The following is a 21,167-nucleotide window of genomic DNA, read 5'->3' on the forward strand; positions in this document are numbered from 1 at the left end:
ATGTCTAAAATACAGCAGGTTTTTATTCTAGATTCAATTGAACCCAAACAAGTTTGACATGACCAGTTTCAGTATCTTGAAGGAATAAATAGCATATAAATAAAAAAAAATCTAATTTTATACATTGAAAAAATAAAAAAAAAGTGTAATTATATATACAGTTAGGCTTTGAAAAAAAAAAAATATATATATATATACATTTTGCGTTTCAAACTTAAAACCCGGCCACGTTATGTGACGTGTCTCTGACGTCACACTGCCTGCGACCGCTGACATTGGCTGTCAGCAAAGATGGCGGCGTCCCGTGTCCGCACCGTGGGCTCTCTCCTCGGCCGATGTGGGATAAACACCGTCAGGTCGCAGCTGAGCCGACAGGTACGGTTTTTATTTGTTTTTTTTCATTTAGAACGAAACGTGAAAACTAAACAAACAAACAAACAACCGCGTCCAAACACCGACGTCCTTCAGTTAGCATCGTCCTGCAGCTCTTAGCAGAAACTAGCTTGATGGACTTTTAAAATAAGGCTTTGCCCCCTTCTTGTTTCGTTATATGACGATGTGATCTACTTTATTAATGAGAGTATGGATGATTGAACCCTAAAATAAAACTTCGGCTGTGGTTTTGTAGTTCCAGATTGTCATGAATCGGTGGAATTTCTGATGAATAACGATGATGCTCCCCCTCCAGCTCCTCAGCCGGCACATATGTGTCAGCTCTGCCCGCCACAGGAAGAACCTGGCGGCTGCAGGGCCGCAGAAGTTCACGGTGGACTACATACAGAAGCAGGTGGAGGAGTTCAACATCGGGAAACGGCACCTGGCCAACATGATGGGAGAAGACCCGGAGACCTTCACCCAGGAGGACGTAGATGTGAGTGGATGTCATTCCATGTCCTCCCTCATGTGAATCAGCTGAGACAATCACTCCCCACAAGTCAAGGTTTTATTCCGTTTAGGTCCAGATACTGCACAACTTTCCCCGACCAACTGTTTGTTTTCCTTTTTAGAAATTCGTCGTATTTCAGAATCAGACAAGCGTAGACGTAGCCTAACCCTCCTGACCGTGAACACACACACACACACACACACACACAGGTTTTATTCCCACTCACACCGTCCTCATGCTTAGTTGGACAGATGTAAAGATGTGTACGAGCACGTTGTTGGTTCTTCCAGTCATGTAAAGGCCGACTGTGGCCGGCTGCTTATCCCCAGTGTGCAGTTTTCACAATTTTATTTTGACAGCCCCCCCCCCCCCCCCCCCCCAAAAAAAAAAAAAAACACCCAAATCTACATTTATTAAAGCATTCTAGATGCTCATTAGCATCCACCTTTTAGCCTGGGGAGATGTTTCGCTCTAAAGCCCTCCTCTCTCTACATCATCATCATCATCATCATCGTCATCATTAGTGCCAGTGGACTCCACCAGCAGAAGGCAGGTGAGGCCACCTCTGGCTAATTCGCTCCATCAGGGATATTGGCAACGCCCTCATACACCCGATACTTATTTGAGAATTTGGCAGCACATTAGCCTTCGCTGCTCCAACCATTTAGCTTGATTTCTCACACCACCACCTCCCACCCCCCTCGCCACTTCCCCAGTGTCCCTCACACATAATGAAGACAGCAGTTGGTGCCAGGGTGTGAAAGCCAAAGCGACAGCTACAGCCCAAAAGAGCAGCGCCGCCTTGGTTTGGTCCAGTCTCTTCAGGTGTGACGGTGATAAAGACCCAGGAAAAATCAAAAGGATGTTTACAGCCAGGAGGGATTGATTAAACCCTGGATATTTGCCACAGAGCCATAAAAGACCCAGAAATAGCTCCTGTGGCTGTGCATAATGAAGTACACAAGACTTTTAAAAACTTTGGATATACCCCCTAAAACAATGAAATACATTTTTTCCTGAGTCATGGATGCACCATCTGCTTCTGACCAAGCTGCCAACTATTAGTATGAATCAAGGTTAGACCTCCACATAGCTTTTTTTTTTTTTTTTTTTTTTTTTATTGACTGATTAATGGAGAAATACTGAACTGTTTCATTTGGTCATGAGAAAGATGGTGAATGTGGACTTATCTTTGGCCTGATGCTCACTAACTGTGCTCAGTTGTAATCTGTAAGCCGTGAACAAACATTCAGCTTACAAAGAAATATTTTCACAGTTAACTGATCAGTTTGGGTATGAAATGCCATGAAGTCACAGTTTCCGAAAGGCCACTATGACATTTCTGTTACTTTTTGACCAAAAGTCCAAAAGGTCAAGATATTTTTTCCAGAACAATTCTATGTAATGGCAGGACAGGAAGTGGGGTTGCTTTGTATCTCACTTCCATCAGACAGGTCAGGAGTTAACAACAGGAGGATATAGGAGGAGAAGAAGATTGCACTCATCGTTCAGTGTGTTCAAAATCAATCATGACTGATTTCAGTCTGTTGTGGTGGAATCTGTAAAAATCGGACGTCCTCCTCCGCTGTGGCGGCGCTCAATCAGTTAGACTGTCGCTCTTCCTCTTTCTTCCTGTGTCGCTCCATCTTCGCCCCTCAGGGATCTCTGCCATATTGCACGGAGGCTCGGGGGACACACAGGTGTGTCTTCATCTGTTCCCTGCTCCTCTCTGCCTGTCTTTGCCTTCTCCTCCTCTCTTTTTACCCTTTAACTTCTCCTCAATTGTCTTCCTCTTCCCAACTCTCTCTCTCACACACACACACACACACACTCTCTCTCTCTCTCTTATTCAGTCCTTTTCTCTCTGCTTCTCGTTGTGTTGACAACCTTAAAGGCAGCAACCTGCTCCCTCTGTGCAGCACCTGCTGCCTCACTAATTGAAGTGACAGAGAGGAAGAAAAAAGGGAAGAATAAGAAGAGGAGAGAGATGGAGGAAGGAGAGAGACATGAACAGACTGTCTTGATGAGTGTGGCGGGGCCAACACACTTCCTGTCTCCATCTCCTCTCTCACACACACATTTACAGTGCCATCTGTAGCCCTGATAACACACACACCGGCAGAGGATGAACTTGGGATGAACTGTTGGACGTCCACAGTGTCCTCTGCTCACTGTCAACAAAGCCAAAAAACTTGTGCCTTTTTCTGCTTGTTTTCTCCTCTAACTCCACAGTAACACACACACACACACACACACACACACACGCTCCCCTTTCCTTGAACCCGCCAGCAGCTTGTGCCTCTCCTCTTCTGTCACTTCCACGCTGGTCATTGTTGTGACCTCTGTTGTTCGGACATGTCAGCATTGTCATAATCTGCCACCGGTGGATCTCTCAAGCTGCCACTTCTTTAACTTTTCATTTATTTATTCATTCTTTTTCTCTCTCGCCCCCACAGAGGAGTATCTCCTACCTCTTCCCCTCCAGCCTGTTTGAGAAGAAAGCTCTGCCCCTGATGAAGGTACGTCTGTGAGGGCTCCGCTCATCCTCATATACAGCTTTAAAGGCTGGAACTTAAACTGTTCCACACCAAAATGGGACACAACATTAATCCTGAGGCAGCCAATGGGATGACAGAATGTATTTCCTGCTGGCCCGAGTTGCTTGATAAACCTCTCCTTTTTTCTCTCCCAGCATCCAGAGGAAATATTTCCGAAGCAGAAAGGTGTGTAATCTGTGGTCACATTGTCTTCAGTGTAAATGAGTCCAAAGTGGCTCTGAAGTCAATCATCTGTCCTGTATATGCAGCTGTCCAATGGGGAGCAGATGGACGGCCCTTCCACTTCCTGTTCTACACGGGCAAACAGGCCTACTACTCCCTGATGCACGTGAGTTCTGCTGTGTGTCTGAGGTGGAGGTAAATCTCCATGCAGCTCAGAGAGAGCAGGGAGGGGGCTGCATCAGATCCTGTTTTTGGGCTGAAGAGGTGGGAGATTAGAGGGGACTGAGACAGGGAGGACGAGTCCGCAGCCAAAGGTAACGCAGCTGTTTTAAAGGTGTGAATGGGGCAACAAGGACAGAGAAGAAGCAGAATAGGAATGGCGTTTGAGGTGTGGCTTTGTCCCGCCACAGAGATTTTGGAGGGAAGTAGGGTGGGGTAGAATGGCTTGGCGGCGGTGGTGGTGGGGGGGGGCTCCTCCTCTTCCTCCATCTTGTGTTTTCATCCTCAGCTGTGTGCTCCCTGTCTGTCAGCTGCTGACCTTGTTCAAAGACGTTTCACAGACAATAGATGTGTCTGCATCGAAAACACAGAGGTGTGCGATCTGGATATTGGTCACACTTCTTATATACACACACACACGCACACTCTCACTCACACACACCATTGTGCCCTGCAGCCACAATCTGTACCCCCTGCTGCTGGTTTAAATAGTTATGTCAGACATGTCTGAGAGCTGGAGCTGCCTGTCTGCCTGATCGCAGGCTCACTTACACTCACTGCTCTCCCTGTTGGCCCCCCCGCCCCCTTTCTGCTCTTTCCTTTATCTTGTGCGCACCCTAAAATTGTTTGGTTTTCACAAACACAGCCCGTCTCAGGAGTGTTTCCGGTGGGGGGGGGCAGTGGTCCAGCTGCGCTTTGGAACATTAACCTGCTCACTGCTCCACTGAGCCCTTTATGGCCACAACTGCAGGGTGAGCCCCCCCCCCCCAACCACGAAAAAAAAAAAAAAACCGACACTGTCACTCCATCTGAACCTGCATTGAAATTATTGCATCCCTTTTTGTGACTTTGTGCTCACTGAATGTTTCCTGCGAACTTGGTCTCAGTGTGACTTTGAGGAATCGCTGATTGAAAAGAAAGAGGAGCTCCGGCTGCCTGACCGTCTCCTCTCCTTTCATCCAGCCAATCCATGCGAATTATTCCTCGCCATTGTAGGCCCCAGTGTTTGCAAACGTGTAACGCAAGCCCCCTCCCCCACCGCCTCGTCTTCCTCCTTCCTCTCCTCCTCCTCCTCCTCCTCCTTCCTCCTCCTGATTTTCGATTACACGTTGTTGTTTAGTTTTTTGTTGTTGTTTTTTTTTTTTTTCATGTAATGAAAATTGGTTTTTGCTAGATGTTTGCTTTTTTTTTTTTTTTGCCCCCCCGTCCCTCCCCGTCCCCCTCTGTCGCTGGTCGGAGTGGCAGCGGATTAGGCACACTCTATCAAGAAGGAATTAAACAAACATCTGGTGAATAATTGACGGAGGAATGAGTTCTCACCCAGGCGAAGGGTGGCTGAGGTGGGTGGGGGCGTCTGCCTCGGGGACATGACCAGCATGCCCCCCACCCCACCCCCCGCCAATCTTTCCCCTCTCTCCTCTCAAAAAAGGCCCCGCCCTCACATCCACCCCCACCAAACTAACTTGCACATTTGCTCAAAATCAAACAGTTAAAGTCTGCAACTAAATTCAGACATCGCAGGCAGAAACAGTCGATTACAGAGGGATCATTTCAGCACAATGGGACTCCTGTAATAGACACATACACACTCAGTGTAAGCGCTCCACATTTAGTAAAGTCACTGTGCCTAGAAGAAGTGAGAATCATTCAGGCAGAAGTCGAGTAAGCAGCCAAATAATCTTCTTTTGTGAGATTTATTTCCAAAGAGCTGAAACCATTTTGAATGTTTTGTTCAACGTTGTCATTTGTGGTGAATTTTAGGAATTGTACAACAAAATCCTGAACTTAGAGAAGCACCAAGACCGTCTGAGAGCCAAAGGACTCTTCTCCCAGGATGTCAAGCAGATGTAAGTGGAGAATGAGATGGAGGTTTTTTTGGGAGGGGGGGTTAATTTAATGAATAAAATCCAGAAAGGAGGGCTCGCCATCTTCAGAGCCACTTTAATGATTTGGGACTCGGAGGAGAATAAAAGTGTTGCTGTGTCTGTCTCCTTCAGCTCTTTAGGTACAAGCAGGTGGCTTACGAAGGAGGAAGTGGAGGAGCTGCTGGTGGAGACCATGTCCACACACGACGTAAGAGCAGACCTTCCTCTCCTCTTCCTCCTCCTCTTCCTCAGACCAGGCAGATTTGTGACGGCCGCTGTTGTTTTCTCCAGTACAATCGCTTCATCCAGCTGATGGAGCGCCTGCTGTCCATGCCCTACTGCGCTGTGGAGGAGGAGTTTGTCCTGGGTTACCGCCGGCAACTGGAGGCTCAGTCCAGGAAGCAAGTAGTGCCATCGCTGGAGCGGGACGAAGGGGGCGTGGCCTTCAGCACTGCAGAGGGTAGATACTCACCTGGACACACAGACTTTACCTCTCTGTGATGTCACTGGCAGAGAAAGAGAAGAGACCTTTTGTTTGCTCCTCTCCTGGTATTGCATCCTATAAAAACCGAATCTTTTCTCCCGCTGCCAGTTAGCATTATTGTGTGACAAGTTAAAGAAAAGAAAAAGGGGGTAAGTTGAAGTGTGTGTTTATTCTCAGGCCGCAGGAAGACGTCTAACTCCACCGTCATTCTTCGAGACTGCGGCTCCGGGCGCATCGCTATCAACGGCCGAGACTACCACCAGTACTTCCCCGTACTACAGGACAGGTAGGAGGACGCTGTGTGTGTCCCAACGCTTCCTTCAGACACCACGTCCCTTAAAATGCAAGACGTGATGTGTTTTACTCCCCCTCTCCCCAAAAAAATTAAAAAGCAGCTTTTTCACTCTTCACAGCATCGCCTCGTTTTTTTATTTATCTCCTTGTACTAAGTTAATTACACAGTTGACTGATTGTGTGTTAGAGTGTGTGTGTCTGTGTGTGTGTGTGAATGTCCAGAGCTGGTGTTGTCATGCAGTGTGAGGATGGGCTGTAATTGGAGCAGAGAGGTGACAATTGACTTTGTCAGCAGCCATAGGCCATTCAGCCTGAGACACCATCCAGAACACAGACACTTTCCTTTTCACACACACACAGACGCACACGCTTATCCGATTCCTGCTGAGTCAGAAGTTACTCTGTAATATGTGGTGGTGAGATTGTAAGAGAAAGCTTTTCACAGAGCAGGATCCTCTGTGCTTGTCTGAAAAGTCACCGAAGCAGACATTAAATTAGCTAAGCCTCTGCTGTTGATACTGCTATCTGTTAAATAGCACACACTCCTGCTCTGCCTATTCAACCACATTTCATTCTCTCACCTCTTTTTTTTTTATCATTATTATTATGATCATCATCACCTGGTCACTTCCTCCCTTCTTCTTTAGGGAGCAGCTGATGTTCCCTCTTCAGTTCACGGGCATGCTGGGACGCTTCGACCTGGAGTGCACCGTGAGCGGCGGCGGAAGATCCAGCCAGGCGGGGGCGCTGCGGCTCGCCATCTCCCGAGCTCTGCTCAGCTTCCTGTCTGAGGGAGACATGGAGATGATGAGACAAGGTGGGAGTGTTTTTAAGCTAATGAAGAAGAAATGTCGATGAGCAGGTCACTGAGACTTCACCACAGTGAAGAACACGTTCTTAAAGCTCACTTTTCAAGAGAGAGCTGCCCATTTGTGATACTGACTTCAGTAGATCCATCAGTTCTCGTCCTGTTGGCTCCAGTGGGTGACATCACAGCCAATCAGAGGCCTTCCTGTCAGCTGATGATGATGATGCTCATTGATATGTGCTACCAGACCATGACATCTTAATCTGTTTGTTTCCAGCCGGACTGCTGACACCCGACCCCAGAGTGAGGGAGAGGAAGAAGCCGGGGCAGGAGGGGGCGAGGAAGAAATTCACCTGGAAGAAACGCTGAAGAGAGGAGGGGGCAGTCTCACCTGAACTCAGACATGACACAGAGTCACACTGATGAACTGCAGTTTCATCCTCGGTTTATTTCAAAATCAGCTTCACCTCCAGAACAGGACGAGCTGCAGTGGACGCTCTCAGCCACCAGATGGAGGCAGGCAGCAAGCAATGAACAAAAAGGTTCCTCAATCAGTCAATAAATTAAGGTTTTCATAAAAACATTAGTGACAGACATTTTGTTTCTCATAATTATTTGGAGCTTTGACATCTTTTCATGTTTGCTGCAAACTGATGCGATTTGACTTCTAATGTAGGTGAAAGCAGCGAGGTTGGTTTTCAGAAAAAGCTGTTTGAAAGTGTCACTGAAAAGGCAGCAGTTGTTTTTTTGTTTTTTTTATGATTACGACTATTATTATTATTATTATTATTATTATTATTATTATTACTATTATTACTGTTCCATGCAAGCTTGTCAGAGTTTGGGGACAACAATACCCAGAATGCAACTGTGGCCAGATTAACCATACTCTTGTGCGTCCATGACAGCAATTTTATTGTTAATGGCCCCAAAAAAGTCCCCCTCTAACGTGGAAACTAGTGTTTTGTGTGTGTTTTGGCCGTTATTGATTGATCAGGATCAATAGATGATTGAAATTAAAGCTCTTTAGCTGCTTTGACCAGCTTTGGCCGCCAGGTGTCGTCACTGCTGCATAAATGTTGCGCATGCGCGTGGCTGCCCGTCAAAACGCACCTGTTCGTGCTTGAGGATGATGAGGTCATCGATTAATCGACTGAACGCATCACCTCAGGATGAGACGCCATTTTTGTTCGTCAGTGAATGTGTAAATAAAGGTTTGAATGTGAACGTGGACAGGTGCTCCCCCTCACCTGTCAGTCATCAGTGTCATCATAATTAAAGGAGGCGGGGCCGGCAGCGTCGCCTCCTATTGGCTGACGGCGCAGACAGGCGGACCAGACAGCCCGACCGGAGCCGAACACAGAAGCAGCAGCCCGGTTCGGTTCACACAGATGGAGGCGGCGGTGCTGAGCCCGGCCGTCAGGGCGGAGGTGGACTGCGGCGGCCTGGACGCCGAGCTGGAGGTGAAGAAGCTGCAGCAGCTGGTCCGGAAGCTGGAGCGGCAGAACGAGCAGCTGCGGACCCGGGCCGGATACCGGCTGCCCGGTCCGGGCCCCCCCCTGCTGTGCCGGTCCTTCCTGCCCCCGGAGGAGCTGCTCGACTGCTTCCAGCCGCACTCCGCGGAGGAGGCGGAGGACGAGGAAGAGTCCGAGCCGTCGGTGCTGGACGAGCTGGACCTGCTGGACCTGGACTCTCTGTGCAGCTCGGAGGGTTCCGAGGAAACCTGGTAACTGCCCCCCCCCGACCATGTGTTGCTTTTGTGCAGTGAGTCCAAGTGTTGCATGATTTAAATCACCCCCCATGTCTGATCTCCTTGTTGCTCCTGGATATCCAGCCAACGAGGGGGGGGCGGGGGGGGGGGCTGAGGGACACATCAGGACCTCCAGGGAATCGAACCCTGAACAAGTGGCGTCCTTTGGAAGTGTGTAGGAAGTTACCGCCCCCCCCCCCCACAGAAGTTATGTCTGCAGCTAGCTAACTAACTGGTGTTTTTTATTTTTAGAATAAAAAAGGAAACAGCAGTCAGGTCAGTCTCACCTGAGTCAGCGTTTTAATCTATAATTCAGGTGGAGGTGGAGTTCAATCTGAACAGAGCTGCTCCTCTTCGGGGGGGTTCCTCTGAGGAGGAGGCACAAAGGAAAGATGAAGGCGTGAGCTGTCAGAGCAGAATAGAAATTAAATCGACATTAAAATGGCGGGTTGTGAGTTTCTCTCCCTCCCCTGACTTTTCGTCTCCGCCTCTCTTTGCAGGTTGTACGCATCACCCAAAGCCGCAGACTTCACAGAGGACTCTCTGACCCCCCTGCAGTGGTGCCGCCAGGTCCTGGACTCTCCCAAGTCGGAGGTGGAGGCCGCCCGGAGATCTCTGTCCCTCCGACTGGAGCAAGGTACGAGGTCACAGGTCACAGGTCACAGCCTCCAGTCACACTCACTCAGATTAGTTGGCGGGGTGCCGCTCGGCTATTTCAGAACCGTGTAAGCAGCTTTTAGGTGTCTTGTCAAAAAAACGCGCCTGCACAACACTGGCCTCTTGCAGGAAGAAGTGCTCAAGTGTTCCTCATCTAGACCGCCACGGCTCGAGATGAGAGTCAGACTGACAGGAAGTCACCTGTGACACACCGGGTCACGGTGGAACGTGATGAAGAAAAGTACAGCTGATGACTTGATGAACTGGTCAGAGCTGTTGGAGCTGAAACGTCAGTGAGTCCAGTAATCTAATGTGGATCAGCACGACTGTAATCCAGCCAGGCCCCGGTCACCTGACCTGCATGGCTGCCATGACAACAGGCAGGGACACCTGTACACATCCATCAGCTGTTAGACGTTTGACCAACGAGGCTGCGTCTTGTTGTCATGGATACTCAGCGCGCCTGAATTGACTTCTTTAAAAATAGGTCTTCGGTTTATGGACGGCGGAGCCCAAAAGAGCAGCTGCTGCTGTGGAGGCGGCGTGGGCGGCGTTCTGACGCCGCTGTGTGATCAGGTTAGCTGGAGAGGAAGTCATTGAATGTGTCGCAGCAGAGCTGTGACATGCTGCACGTTCTGTCCTTTTTCTGCCGCAGTCTGCTGAGGAAGCATCACCATCCTGAATAAATATGAACTCATTGATTCAGAATTCAGACTGAGCACAAATCAAAGAAATCAAACACTGATCAGTTTTCCTCCGTCATATTTGGGTTGTTTGTGACATCCGCTGTCTTTACATCGGTGGAAGTCTTTTCTGGGAAGATGAGACTAATCATTTTTTGTTACTGTCAGCCCGCCGCCTCGGCTTCAATGTGTTGCCATGACAACCCTCTCTCCTCCTGGAGGCATCTCCAGTAGATCCTGGGCCCCGGGCTCTGAGCCAACTCCGTCCAGACCGAAGCGGGAACGCCGGTTCCTCCTCCGGTCTGCGGCGGGTTTTCGTGGTCGTGGCGGTCAACCTCCGGCTGTGCAGCTTGTAGGAGGCCCCCACCGGCTCAGCCCACCGGCTCAGCCCGCCGTCTCCCTCCCCCCCCCCGAGGTTCAGTACAGTGAGCTGGAGAGCTGTTGCCTTGGAAACAGTTTATATGAAAGGAAGGCACCCGTTCATAGCTATGTGGCTTCGATTCACACGGCAGGTAATGCAGAGAAATCCTGCCTGAGTGTCTTTGGATGGGTGCAGACACACACACACACACACACACTGTGTCTCATGCTGCACGTTTTTGTGTATCTTTGTTCGTCAGTGTTGCCTGGTGCTTCAAACCAGTTGAAGTTTCTTCTCTGAATAGAAACCTAAGGTGTGTGTCTGTGTGTGTGTTGTGTATAAGCAGCTCTGTTGTGTTGAATGCAGCTTTGTTCTCGGTGCTCAGCACATGTGGAGCTGCTGAATAGAGCAGTGACAGACAGTGACAGACACAGTGCTGATGAGGTAACAGCCCTCCACTTTAAAAGACGTGTGTGTGTCTTTTGTGTTCCTTGATGTTTGTGGAGGATGTGAACACCTTCATCTGTCTGTTGTGAGGTTTTATTTAAAGAGACACACATGTATTCAGCGGAGAGAAGAACGAACAATAAAATGGAACATGTATACACCCAGAGTTGTAGTTTGTGTTGACATGAAGGGAAAAAATCAACCACAGACGCACACTGACAGTAATCAAGGTGAATTATGGGACGTGTAGTTGTACTGTGTGTTCTTGGGATGAAATGAACAATCCCTCTGCCCTCCGTCCTCAGTCTCCAGGTGGCGTAGCTCCCTGTCCAGCTCCCCCTCCTCCTCCCCCGCTCCCCCCCTGAGCCGAGTCGCCGGAGTGTCCCCCATCGGTGCCCCCCCTTCAGCCAAACCCTGCTCCACCCCCCAGGCCCCCGACAGACACGGTAACCAGACGGCACATTTAACTCTGCTCCTGGACAAAATCTAATTTAGTTTTCAAAGCTGGTCTGAGTTTAACATGTTTGTCATGAATTTAAATGAATCATTGTCTCATTTATCATTTAGCCTAAAACATAAAGCAACATCTCTTCTCCCCATCCCTCCTTCCTCAGCTCCATCCTTCTCCTCCCCGCTCCACCCCGTCCTCCATCGGACGCTGAGTCCTGTAGGGAAGGAGCTCTCCCCCGTAGCTGAGAGGGCGCCCACCTTCCTCCCCCACCCAGCCAAACTGAGTAAGAAGCACCGCCGCAGCTCAGGCTGATTCTGTGCTGCTTGAGTTTTTGTGTATCACTGTGGTCAGGAAGGAAAGCTGACAGGAGTTTGTTTTTCTAGGCCGCGGCCTCGTGCACTCGGCCCTCAGCCCCCAGTCATCTGTGGACAGCGACTTCGGCGCCTCGGAGGCGGAGGACGACTCCATCGCTCTGGGATACAAACTACACGACCTCACAGACGTCCAGGTCATGGCCCGGCTGCAGGAGGAGAGTAAGTCCTCATGCGACTGGAACCGAAGGAGCTCCGTTTGGCGCTAATGACGGCGTCTTCCTCCTCTCAGACGTAGCCTGTAATTAAAAGTGTAAATAACAGGGAAGGCAGAGCAGCGAGGCGACTCTTTTGTTCCTGATTTTAGAGCAGAAGAACGTGCAGTTAAATGGAGATTTAACATTTGCTTCGCCTCAGTTTAACTCTCCTATCAACAGGCTTTACAGCTAACAAAGTAAAATAAGACAGCAGTGACAAAAGGAATGAGCAAACAATTACAATCCAATCTTCTTTCTTTAACATGACACTGCAGATCCATCCACAGAGAAAACATCAACAAACCGAAGTACAGAGAGTTTGGAACCAGAAGAGAGAGAAATAATGAAAGCAGCAGTAAAAACACAAAGTCCACTGTCAGTGATGTCCATCAGCTGGACTGATCTTAGATTGTTTTGAGTTGTTGTGTTGCTGTTTGGATTTGAATCCAGAAAAACGTCGCACTCGATCAGCTGATCTGAAAATCATTTCAGAATATGATTTCATGTTTGGTTGTGTTCACTTCCTCTGCTGACCATCTGTCTCTATTGTTCCCTCCTTTCTAATGTTTTAACAAATGTTCCCAGATCTCAGAGCTCATCGCTACTTCAGCTTCATTAACCCCAGGAGGTGATGCTTTTGTGTGTATGTGTGTGTGTGTGTGTGGCGCTGGTCCTCATATCTCCCTCCTCCAGGTCTAAGGCAGGACTACGCCAGCACATCGTCCCACCTGGCCAACCGCCGCAGCCAGAGCTTCACCTTCCAGCTCAGCCAGCTCAGCGCCGGCCCCGACCTGGAGGAGGAAGAAGAGGAGGACGACGAAGACTACGGCCTCCTGCCGCCGCCGCAGCCGCGCCTCACCCGGCTGCCGCACTCCCACACCTTCTCCAGCATCCGAGAGTGGCGAAGAAGCATGTGCTCCCTGTCCACCCCTCCTTCCACCCCCTCCACCCCCCCGTACCCTTCCGCTGGGTTCGCCTTTCAAACCCAGCACCAGGGACTGGGATCGGGACTGGGACCTGGACTGGGACCCGGACTGGGATCGGGACTGGGGCCAGGATTGGGACTGGGACTGGGCAGCCTGTGCACGTCCGAGCAGCAGGGCTTCAGACCAGGATCAGGTGAGGATGGTGTTTCTGTGGTTAGTTGTTCCTTCTGATCGCCCGCCGGCGGCCCGGACTGACCCCGCTGACGCTCCAGCCACTTAATAATAACTCGGTCTAAGCTTCTTGTACAACCGGACTTAAAGCTCGCAGACAGTTTCCGCTGTGAGAGAGTTTGATGGGATTAGAGACTTTAGGCCTGGATGGTGCTGTGGTGTGTTTAAGTGCAGCTTTGTGATCCAGGACACTTTAAACTTTGAACATCAACATCTTTTTTTTCCTCCTTCTTCTTCCAGATAAGCTGCGGAGGAGCATGCCTAACCTTGTCCGAGCTCCCAGCATGCAGAGTGTGCCAATTCCAACCAATCCCAGTGCTTCCCCTTCTTTGCTTCGTAACAGCCAGAGCTTTGACTCGCCCAGCGGCCTGGCCCGCCTGCAGTCCTCCAGTAAGACCTTTGAATGAAACTTTGATTCGACAGGATGTGCGTAGGCAGCATTTGGCTCATTTCAGACTCCTGGTCCAGTTCCCTCCCCAGGTCAGCTTCAGAACCGGGTCCAGAGCGTCGGGAATTTCTCCTCCCTGTCCCGGCAGCCCCTGAAGGCCACGGCCTACGTCAGCCCCACCATCAAGGGCTCCGCCTCCATGCCGACCTCCGTCAGCCTCCAGTCTCTGAACAGCAGTAACGTCGGCCTCGGCAGCGGGATCCCCATGCTCAGTAAACCTGCCGGCGGAGGGGGGGCGGCCACTTCCACCCCGGGCACCCCCCGCAGCAGTCTGCCCCGCCCAGCCTCCTTTGTGGCTGCAACAAGCTCCACCCCCCGCAGCAAAGCGGCCCAGCCACGAAGGTAAACCTTATTTTACTTTAGCGCCCTGAGAATATTCGTTCTTCGTCAGATTGATTGTCGTCTTCCTTTGTCCTCAGTTTACTGACACCTCCAAAGAGCTTGTCCACCCTCAGTGCCCTCCGTGACAGCACCTGGAGAGACGGCTGTTACTGATCATGATGGGCGGTGCGGCCACACCCCGCTGGTTGGGGTGCCCCGCCCACACATCCTGTTTTTTCCTGCAGACAGTGACTGACTGGGGTTTGACCAAAAACTGACCACTGAGGTGACCTTAACTGAGATCCTGCATAGAATAGTTCGATGTTTCCACACAAAATGATCCCTCGTGCCATCCGTCTCAATTCTATGCAGAATTTCTTCGGGGAAGGCGGGTTGTTTCGTTCCTGATTCGAGTGTGAACGCAGGTTCAGGTGTTGGTTCACTGAAAGCTTCACACTCGTCGGCCGACGTCGATCAGTGCCAAGGGGGATTAATTCCCGGTCGCTCGTGTGCAATAACCGCTGGCTGTAGTTGACCAGTAAAACTAACTAACGCTGAAGAGGGCTGCCAGTTTTTACGAAATGAGCCTCACGATACTGTATTTATTTCTTTATAGGTTTATATTCAGTGAAACGTTTTGGACTAATCAGGTGTGTTCCTTCTGGCAAAAAGCGCCGATGATGCTGCTAAAATGAAATCAGTCCCTCTTCGCTCTGACGCATTTGGTGTCATTTTTAATAATATTTATTGGTGTACAAAGCTAACTATTAAATATATCGATGCAATGTTGTTGATTTTAAATGTGAATTCTGACCAAAACGAAAATGTCTGAATGTGTTTACAGATCTCTCACTATGGCATCACAGGACTTTGTACATATTTACACTTAACACAGACGAGTTGTTTAGGGGAAACTGTTCTTGTTGCACTTTGTATAAATCTCTGAATTTACTGATATTTTTATGTTCTGTCTTCTAACGTTTGCACTTATTTTACATTCGATCTTCTGGATTTAGGGGAGTAACCAACTGTTAACTAAATGTTTTTGACAGATTTCACAGTTCTACATGGCATAATGTAGCGCCCTTTGTTTGTAATATTTGACTGGTGTTTTTAAACCACAGCTCACATGACACATTTCACAAAAGCGTGACACTTTTGTTACTGTAATAGACAAAATGAATTAAACGTTTTAATAAAACACTTGATTACAAACGTCTTTTCCCTCATGATGAAGCCCTTTTTGATAAAACATCTGCAGGAAATGTTTCAGAAATGTGATTTTTAAAAATGTCTGTCTGTAGTTTGACAAAATGTTTTTCTACACTTTGTGGTGAAATAACTTTACTTTGTGTGTAATGTGTGTCTCTAGCCGGTGCATTAATCTTCAGGATGTCAGACTTGGACAAAGCAGAGGGGGTAAAATAGAGCTGGGGGGTCTCAGTGATGTAACAGCCCGGCCGAACAGAGCTGGTCGAACAGTCAGAGGTCTCACTCCGACCGGCTGAAGCTCTTAGGCTCATGTTGTCAGAAAACACAGACTAATGCGCGCGGATACGGAAAGTCTACTCCAGATTAAACCTCCAGCTTCATCTCTGGAATAAAGATCTTCATTTTCTGTATTTCAGTCCCGGTGCGCTCTGTTTTTCCGGCCGCCGTGCGGAGTGACACCTCCCTCAGCCGCGGACGATCTTCGGCCCCACGCCCAGCCTCAGCACCGGAGCATCCTTCCTCCAGCATCCGAGCAGCCCACCGGAGGGACCGGGCCTCCATGATCCGGACCAGAGCCGCCGCCCCTCGCCGTCCTGCCCCCCCCCAGCCGGCTGGTCCCGGTCCGGTATGAGCCTGCTCCCCCTCCGCCATGCCCGCCGCCCGCCGCCCGCCGCTGCCGCCGCCGCTGCTGCTCTTTGTGCCGTCGCTGCTGCTGCTGGTTTCCTGCCTGGATGGGCCGGTGAGAGCCGCGGAGGGCGGCGGCCTGCCCTCCTCTGCCGGGGACAATGGAGGAGAGCCGGAGCCCCCCGGCCCGACAGCAGGTAACGGACTGATCTCAGATCGGCTGCAGTCTGTTTACTTTCTGTGTCTGAACATGAGACAAGCAGGAAAATCCAAAGATTGGTGAAATGCTCTGCAGGAATTCGGTTTCAGAATGAGGAACTTCCTGTTCCTGTGGGTCTTCATGTGTTTTTTCTCCTCCCTCATCACTTTTTCATGGTGAGTGCTGCACACAGTCAGACCTGAAGGTTTGTGTTGGTGACGTTCCTCCTCCTGTCCAGAGCCGCAGTTCGCCCTGAAAGTCCTGGTGAGGGACGTGGTGACCCGCCAGCCGCTGATGGGGGCTTCAGTGGCCGTCTACCTGAACCACACTCTGAGGAGCTCTGAGCGGACCGGGCCCGGAGGCCAGGTGCTGCTCTGGGTGGCCTACAGTCCAGGTCTCAGTCTCACCCTGCTGGGCACCATGGAGGGCTACGTGCCCACCCCCCTGCCCTGGAGCACCGCCAAGAAGCCAAGTGAGCAAGCTGCAGCCATGATGAGGCTGTAAACGGAAAACAACCGTAAAAGTCCACACAGAACAAACTGTTCACATTTCTGACAACAGCATCACAAACTGGACACACACAGGGAGGAATCAGCTGTTCGGTACAAACGGGACGATATCTGTGAAGCCATCGATAAGCGCACACACAGATATTCATTATTCAAAGCCATGAAAGATTAATGAAGTTACTGCAACAACACACACTTCATCTGTGTGTCCGGTTAGTGTGTGCTGTGTTGTGTTGTGCTGTGTTGTGTTGTGTTGTGGAGCTGAAATATATTCCCGCCTCAGCAAACTGTCTTTGTCCTGCACAGAGCCAGATGCAGATAAGGGGGTGGGGGCTCCTCGGCCAATCTCCTGTTGGTGTAAACAAATAAAGGGGAGCCCCCCCCCCCCCTTTGGGCCTCCTCCATTGTCTGGGCTCCCACTTCCTCCTGCTGGGCTGAATCAAACAGAAAATTAGCAGGGAGGTGGCGTTTTAGAGCCGCGATGGAGCAGCTGGTCCGAAGGATAAAATGAGTTTAATAAAAAAAACAGGAAGGGTGTCATCTGTCGAGCTGCTCTGCATCGTCAGAGGCGCCTCCCTTCTGTTCGCTCACCCTGAGAACAGGCCAGAGGGAGCGTTGCCATCTGCTGGTGGTAGCTTTGGCCCACAAGTCACCATTCACCTGATTTTCTCTAAATTATTCACAGACTGTCCACGTGTTACTGTTTTTGACGTTCTGTAACTTTTTAATCTCTTTAAATTTAAATGATGCTGATGCTTTTTTTTTTTTTTTGTTTGACCTTCGACCTTCTGTTTGCAGTCTACTCTGCTGTGACGTTGCCGCTGCTCCCTCACAGTCAGGGGAACGTCTGGCTGTTCGAGGACTCTGTGCTCATCACCAGGAAGTTACCTGGTAGGATCACACAGCATCAACAACATCAGTGACTTCTGCTGAGACTGCGTTATTTTTGAAAACACGCCGCAGGTGCTGGTTTAATTACATTTGATGTCGTTTTCACAGACAGTTCATCACAGCCCAAAGTTAAATTCCCCAAGAATCTCCTCACCCTGTCTGATAAGAGCAACATCTCCTCAGTCACAGCCTACCTGACTGTTCCGCAGCACCATCTGTCTAAGGACTGTGCCAACTGCACTCCGGCCATCATCAGCAACAAATCAGGTGAGCACGTGGATGTTTGAACCGCTCTGCTTTTAAGGTGAGCTGCCGAAGAGTCTGGGAAAATGCTCCTGTCCTGATTGCCTGCAGTGTTCCGGAGCATGGAGCTGAAGGCCGTGGCAGCCGTCAGCGTCCTGCTGTACTCCGATGACGAGGAGCTCCAGGTTCGAGGCCCGATTCAGATCAGCCTGCCTCTGGGCCGGAACAGCCACCTCCAGGCTGCTGACACGGTGCCGGCCTGGGCCTTCAACCTGAAGATGGGTATGAACATCAGTTACACAGCCATCAACAGAAAATGAGAATAAAGCAGGTTTGATTTACTCAGTCGGTAAATGTTGGCTGTCTGAAGGTGCCTGGGAGAACCAGGGCCTCGGGATCGTGAAAACTGTCGGCGAGGAGCTGGTTTGGACCTACACCGCCTCACATCTGGGCTACTGGATCGCTGCACCACTGCCCTCCTCCAACGGTACAGTCACACATCCAGCTCAGCGACACCGCCTCATGTGCAGACAGGCGGACTGCTGGCTGAGTTCTCTGTAACCTTTCAGATTATCTGGGACACGGAAGCACGATGGATTTCATTTCGTACCACACCTACCTGATGATGGGGATCCTGGGAGGAACGCTGGCCATAGTCATCGGATTCCTGTCCCTGCTGCTGTGTCACTGCAGGTAAGAAGTCTCCCCAGGTTCAGTTTAAAATGTGTAACTTCAATTCTCAAGATTTGAATTAGACGGTGAAGAGAGAAGCTGAATTCATAAACCTCCACCCAGTTAGACTCACCACCTGGAAATTCTGTCTCCTCTTCCACAGAGGGTCTTATCGAGAGCCCAGGAGGAGAAGAGCTCGCTTCTCCAAACTCACAGTGGTGAAAAAAGACCAAACTACCTCCACCCACATGGAGGAGGGTCTGTTGTTCCGGTCTGGAGACAACAGCTTCGCCTCCTGCAGCGTCCAGTGCGAGCCGTCCACGCCGAGACACAAAGCCAACTACAACATCTACGTGGAGGACCCGGGGGGACGCCCGGCGGCTCCTCTGTATGAGAACATCGCCGCAGATCGTATCAAAGGTCCCCAGCCCCCGCCTCACTACATCAACAGCGAAGAGGTCGCTCGGCTCCGGGAGAAGTCGGAGCAGAACCGGGCCAACATGAACACAGACAGCTTCTTCCAAGACAAACTGGTTCATCTCTACAACCAGCCCGTGGCCATCATCCAGGCCCCCGAGCTGTTCGGTGTCCAGGAGCAGCAACTGTCAGGCTGCAAATCTGCCACCTTCCCCCGCAACGGAGTCGAGTACGACCCCCACTCAGAACCCGCAAGTAAGGACAGCTACACCCAGACGCTGCCCAAAGCCCCTCACCACCACTCCCAGGGCAGGAGCAGCCCCCAGCAGATCAGCCAAGATGACCCCCAGCCTCTGGAGACCCCTCCCCAGGGCCAGGGCCCCGGTGCCAGTGTGTGGGGCCGCTACAGCAATCTGCTGGAATCCTCCGTGTCTGTACCGGGGACTCTGAACGAGGCAGCCGGGATGGAGGCGTTCAGCGGCGGGCACGGCGTTCCCAGCGAGCTGCAGGGGATCTCAGAGCGCACCTTACTGGAGCTGACCCGGGGCAAGTCCTCGTCCTCCCACCCCAGGGCCTGGTTTGTCTCACTGGACGGGAAGCCGGCGGCACAGGTCCGCCACTCCATCATCGAGCTGCAGAGCCGCCACCGCCCTCCCAGCAGCAACGACACCAGCCTGGACTCAGGGGTGGACATGAACGAGCCCCAGCAGAACATCCGGGAGTCGGAGCGCGACAGGCCTTCGATCAGGGCCTCGTCCCTGCCGCACCACAGCCGGGGGGGGCGTTACGGCGAAGAGCAGGACCTGAGCAGCAGTGAGAGCGGCACCACTGCTACCTGTACGCCGGAGGACCCCTCCCTGAGGAACATTTTAGACGGGAGCAGCGGAGCTATTCCCAACATCCCAGAGGAAGGAGATGGGATGGACACGTCGAGCGCTCAGGAGGACAGCGAGTCCAGAGGGACGCCGCCGCCTCGGCGCCTGAGGAAGGTGAGGGAAAAGGGGAAGACAGAGAAGCGGAGTGCCAAGCATGTCCGCGGGGGGAGACCTCTGACAAAGAGAAGCTAGAGAACTGCTCACTGTCACATCCATCCAGGCAAGATGTTCAGACTTTCATTGAAACAGTCCGTCCATCTTTAGCTTTCGTCCCTCTGAATTAGTTTTTGCCCCCCGTGCTCACAGAGGCATCGTTGTTGTTAAGTTGTGTGATTGTCCAACTTTGCCAAAGAATGCAGATGTCCAGAGGTCCAGGACCACCCGGTATAGGAACAGCTTTGTTCCTGCTGCTGATTCCATTTCAAACGAATCTTATTTCCTTTGTTTACCTCTAAGGTCTGTATTATTTATTGGAAACCTGTTTTTTTTTTTTTTTTTTATTCATTCACTGTCCCTGAATCTTGATCTTAACAGGTTTGTATTTTGGCTTCTTGGTGGTCTTTGATACAGCCTTGTGAGCAGCTGCCCATGTCAGCTCTGTGCTGTCCTTAATCGATGTTGAGACGCCCTCTCCTCTATGGGGGGGACTGATAAAGTCACTTTGACCTCAAAGGCGAGGCTCACTAAAGAAATGCAGCAGAATCTGTGTCCCGTCTTTTCCTCCCCACTCTCTCTAAATCTGAAGATCACCAGCGAAATTCTTCACAGCAAAATGTCCCTGTGAACACGTGACCCATCGTCCCTGGTTCTGGCCTTCCAGCCGCCTGCGAGCAGTAAATATGATCACAAAGGGTTGTTTAGTACTAATCTGGTGAGCTGGCAGGTTGATGTGTAGTGCACTTATCGTCACCATAAATGCCTGCTGCAAGTGAAAAAAGACGGAGAAGCTTTCCCGGTTTGTCGTGCTGACATCTTGTTCTGATCATCTCTCTGGGGTTAAATTCATGACATCAGAAATCTGATGGTGAGTAACTTCTACCTGTGACTGCTGTACATTATAAAGCTAAGCTGCCATTTGATCACACTTGATATTCAAGGTTATGAGCCTACAGCTGTTTAAGAATGCATGAAAATGGATGACAATATTTTGTGTTTTCCTTTAGGGCTAACTTTACGTCATTATAGCTGTTAGATTACTGAATGATCCATTTCACTGGAAGGAGACTCCGTGTTGTGCTGCTACAGCGATTCCCACAGACGGGTTTATAAATGGATTCACAAGAATTGACACTGAAACAGGGATTCATTAGTGTGACTGGAAAATTTCTGAAGAAACCCAAATTACAACAAGCTGCTGTTAACAGCCCGATAAGAAGAGTGACTGCTGACTGTTTGGTCTGCATTAT

At 50.4% G+C, this 21,167-nt stretch overlaps 3 protein-coding genes across 3 annotated transcripts; all 3 read left to right on the plus strand.

Annotated features, from left to right (window-relative positions):
- The first annotated feature begins 261 nt into the window (after positions 1-261).
- On the plus strand, positions 262-8,318 carry mrps9 (mitochondrial ribosomal protein S9). The gene is made up of 11 exons (XM_029520775.1): positions 262-375; positions 689-871; positions 3,343-3,405; positions 3,579-3,609; positions 3,693-3,772; positions 5,587-5,672; positions 5,823-5,898; positions 5,982-6,150; positions 6,352-6,460; positions 7,116-7,285; positions 7,554-8,318. The coding sequence occupies exons 1-11, from the start codon at positions 292-294 to the stop codon at positions 7,643-7,645; spliced, it is 1,143 nt and encodes a 380-aa protein (XP_029376635.1). The 5' UTR covers positions 262-291; the 3' UTR covers positions 7,646-8,318.
- Positions 8,319-8,642: 324 nt separating this feature from the next.
- LOC115055088 (SLAIN motif-containing protein 1-like) lies at positions 8,643-15,311 on the plus strand. The gene is made up of 9 exons (XM_029520551.1): positions 8,643-9,002; positions 9,527-9,663; positions 11,480-11,620; positions 11,789-11,908; positions 12,009-12,158; positions 12,887-13,312; positions 13,591-13,740; positions 13,819-14,140; positions 14,218-15,311. The coding sequence occupies exons 1-9, from the start codon at positions 8,668-8,670 to the stop codon at positions 14,291-14,293; spliced, it is 1,857 nt and encodes a 618-aa protein (XP_029376411.1). The 5' UTR covers positions 8,643-8,667; the 3' UTR covers positions 14,294-15,311.
- Positions 15,312-15,968: 657 nt separating this feature from the next.
- Positions 15,969-20,205, plus strand: fam171b (family with sequence similarity 171 member B). Its single transcript, XM_029521163.1, has 8 exons — positions 15,969-16,152; positions 16,393-16,626; positions 17,462-17,554; positions 17,663-17,821; positions 17,909-18,079; positions 18,168-18,284; positions 18,367-18,490; positions 18,633-20,205. Exons 1-8 carry the CDS (start codon positions 15,981-15,983, stop codon positions 19,951-19,953), a joined length of 2,391 nt encoding a protein of 796 aa, XP_029377023.1. The 5' UTR covers positions 15,969-15,980; the 3' UTR covers positions 19,954-20,205.
- The last annotated feature ends 962 nt before the right edge of the window (positions 20,206-21,167 follow it).

This window comes from Echeneis naucrates, chromosome 2 (assembly GCF_900963305.1).
Source record: "Echeneis naucrates chromosome 2, fEcheNa1.1, whole genome shotgun sequence".
Lineage (NCBI taxonomy): Eukaryota > Metazoa > Chordata > Actinopteri > Carangiformes > Echeneidae > Echeneis > Echeneis naucrates.